Below are 2753 nucleotides of genomic sequence, written 5' to 3'. Positions count from 1 at the left end.
AAACAAACAAACACAAAAATCAAAGATGTCTCACTTTTAAGCTTTGGTAGACAACATGTTGGACCCCAGTAATAACACAATTCATAATAAACTTTCTTTATATTGTAATTCCAATGGTCTGAGGGGGAACTAGGCTTCTTCACCTACTCTGGACTCTAATTGAAGGCTTTAGAAAATCTAACCATTGATGACTTTGGCTAATCATGGGTCTTTTTTAGGAGAAGTAGTGCACTTTTAGCCAGCTAGGTCAATTAAGGGACTTTCATCTGGGTGATAAGGGTTCATATCCTGTGTTACATTTAATGGTTTCCACATTATTGCAAAAATAAAAAGGGGGTTAAAACAATTTCCAAATTTTGGGCTTATAGTAGATAGCTAAATTTTCAATTGTGTCCTTTTCCCCCAGGAAAATACTTCTTTAATTCTACAACACTAATTATAAAAATAATTTTACAGCATGAAACTGTTTTAAAGTCTTTCAGCATGACATCATGCTATAATTTAAGACCTGAAAAATAACGTACTCGCTATTTAGCAAGTGTAAATTGATTCTATGCAACAATCTTTACCAACTGCTATTGGTCAAAGTTATTAATTTGCCAATACTCTGATGGCAGCACAAGGTGAATACTGGCCAAAGTGCAGTATTAAGTGCTCTAATGAACCAAATAAAAAAAAAAATTATTCATGACATTTACTTAATTTAGGACATGTTGTTTCTGGTTTCTCCTCTGCTCTCTGTTTCACCATGTGCATCTGCTCTGTGCGGTGTTGGTGAAACAGGAACAGAGTGAGCAGAGAAGAGACTGGTGAACTGAAGCTAACATTATTTCATCTTTGTGTTTTACCTTGTTAGCATCTGATAGTGGCTGTTGCTGGATTTCCTTTCTGTTTATTTTTAAGTGCACACTTTCAGGTTGTTAGAAAAAAATCTAAACGGAGCAGGGTGTGGCTGACGGTGGGCCCTTTGTTTTGGGCTGACCTGCTGGTGCTCTAATACATCACCCAGTGGTTCTGTATGTCATAAATAGCACCAGAAAAATATCTCTGTATTTAAAGCCCAACAAGATGGAACCTGAATCTGAGAATGGCAAAGCAATATTACCAACAGTTAGCCTACGCGCTCTCAGGTATTAATAAGGTCTTAATAAGATACATTTGAAAAATCAATCCTGAAACTTCAAGCACCAAAGCTGCCTGAACACATGAGCTGAGAAGTCTGAAACAGTAAATATCAAGATGACGAGGAAAAATAGAACCTGGTAACAGATACTGCAAGATTACAATTTCAGATATTGGTTAAAAAAATGAAAGATGGGATTAAATAATATTAAAGTGCCTCTAAATAAATATACATTATTGAATAAAACAAATTAAAATGAAAGTCCTTTTCTGTCACACTCTTAGCCGGACACCATGCAGCAGAGTCCAGGGAAGCGTCTCTTCCTCTGCCTTATCAGTGGGTGAGGAGTCAGATTCAACAAGCTGCTGTCATCTGCAATAAACAAACATGTTATCTTGTTTCCATCACAGCCAGAGAAAGTCCACCGTCAGAGGTCACCTCCTAAATATCAGAACTTGGGAGTTACATCACAAAAAAGAAAAAATGGGATTTGGTTTTGCCTGGTCAATGCTCTCCACGTGGCAAATCATAAATACAAGACAGTGACAGACTACAATTTTTACAGTTTTACTACTGTTTACATGCACTGCACCAGCTTGAATTGCTATGTTGGGGTTGGTGGGGCTATCTGAATTGACAGGTGGCATTCCAGTTGAAAAAGTAAACTGGGAACTCAAAAATTCCAACTTCAAACTCTAGTCCGACTGCCACCTTGGAGGTCGCTCCAACATACACAGACATGGCAGGGCATGTTTGCATATTGTCAGGAGATTTGTGAGTTGGTGCCCAACCCTCCCATCATGTTGGTAAGGTCACATGGGTCAGTGTTTGAATGGTGGTTAAATCACCTGGGAATGCATCTCAGCACGGCATTATAGGTGTCCGGAAGCTGTTGTCGTAGGACACCGCAATCAGTCAGTCAGTGATCATGACCAACTACAACTGGTAGATTCTCTTTGCCAGCATAAAAAAGGACAGCACTCACTTGATTGACCAATACTCAGTCAAGAGAGTATTGATTGGGAATGTCCAAGGAATTCAATGAATATCTAAGAAAGAGAAGTGTAGACTTAAACAAATTGGCAAAGTCTCTTGTTCTACGTTTCTGAATAAGTCAGAAATCAGAATTTCCAAGTTGCCAGTTGGAATTTGAATCTAGAACACCAACTCGCATTTCCCACTTGGAAAGTCGAAGCAACACCGGCAACCCTGAGTTGCCCTGCAAGAAAAGAAAACCTTTGATCTGTACTGCCACTGTTGTGTATTTGTGGCTCCCTAAATAAGCCATTCAGAGAGCACTGACCAGGCTTTATCCATGATTTTACTGCAGTAGTGCAAAACCACAAGTATTATGCTGTATTGCTAGTGATACCTGAATGGCTTTTGCCTTGGTAAGACCAAAAACAACTCCTGTTTGCTCTCATTCTGCAAGTTACCAGAGGAACTACCAGTTGTAGGTGCTAGGTGGGAGTGATGTCACATTCAAGTTCCCAGGTATCTGGAACCATTTCTAAACAACTAGGAACCAACATCCATCTTGAGTAACCGTTATGGCAGCTTTAAAGTGTTTGTCAATGGAACATTTGACCCACCCTTGCTGAAAACACCACCAAAGCCATTACAAAACCAT

At 39.3% G+C, this 2753-nt stretch overlaps 1 protein-coding gene across 1 annotated transcript in view; it reads right to left on the bottom strand.

Moving 5' to 3' along the window:
- Positions 1–1339: 1339 nt before the first annotated feature.
- LOC102210872 (regulator of G-protein signaling 7-binding protein B-like) overlaps positions 1340–2753 on the bottom strand; it is a 9592-nt gene continuing 8178 nt past the window's right edge. Inside the window, exon 6 of the mRNA XM_005725539.1 lies at positions 1340–1495. Within this exon, the coding sequence (XP_005725596.1) occupies positions 1404–1495 (92 nt within the window). The 3' untranslated portion in view covers positions 1340–1403. The remainder of the gene's footprint in view (positions 1496–2753) is intronic.

The sequence above is a fragment of the Pundamilia nyererei genome, unplaced genomic scaffold, assembly GCF_000239375.1.
Source record: "Pundamilia nyererei isolate P.nyererei 1_Seehausen unplaced genomic scaffold, PunNye1.0 scaffold00016, whole genome shotgun sequence".
In the NCBI taxonomy this organism is placed as follows: domain Eukaryota; kingdom Metazoa; phylum Chordata; class Actinopteri; order Cichliformes; family Cichlidae; genus Pundamilia; species Pundamilia nyererei.
The sequence above is the reverse complement of the archived record's forward strand: the minus strand, read 5'-3'. Positions and strand labels throughout refer to the sequence as shown.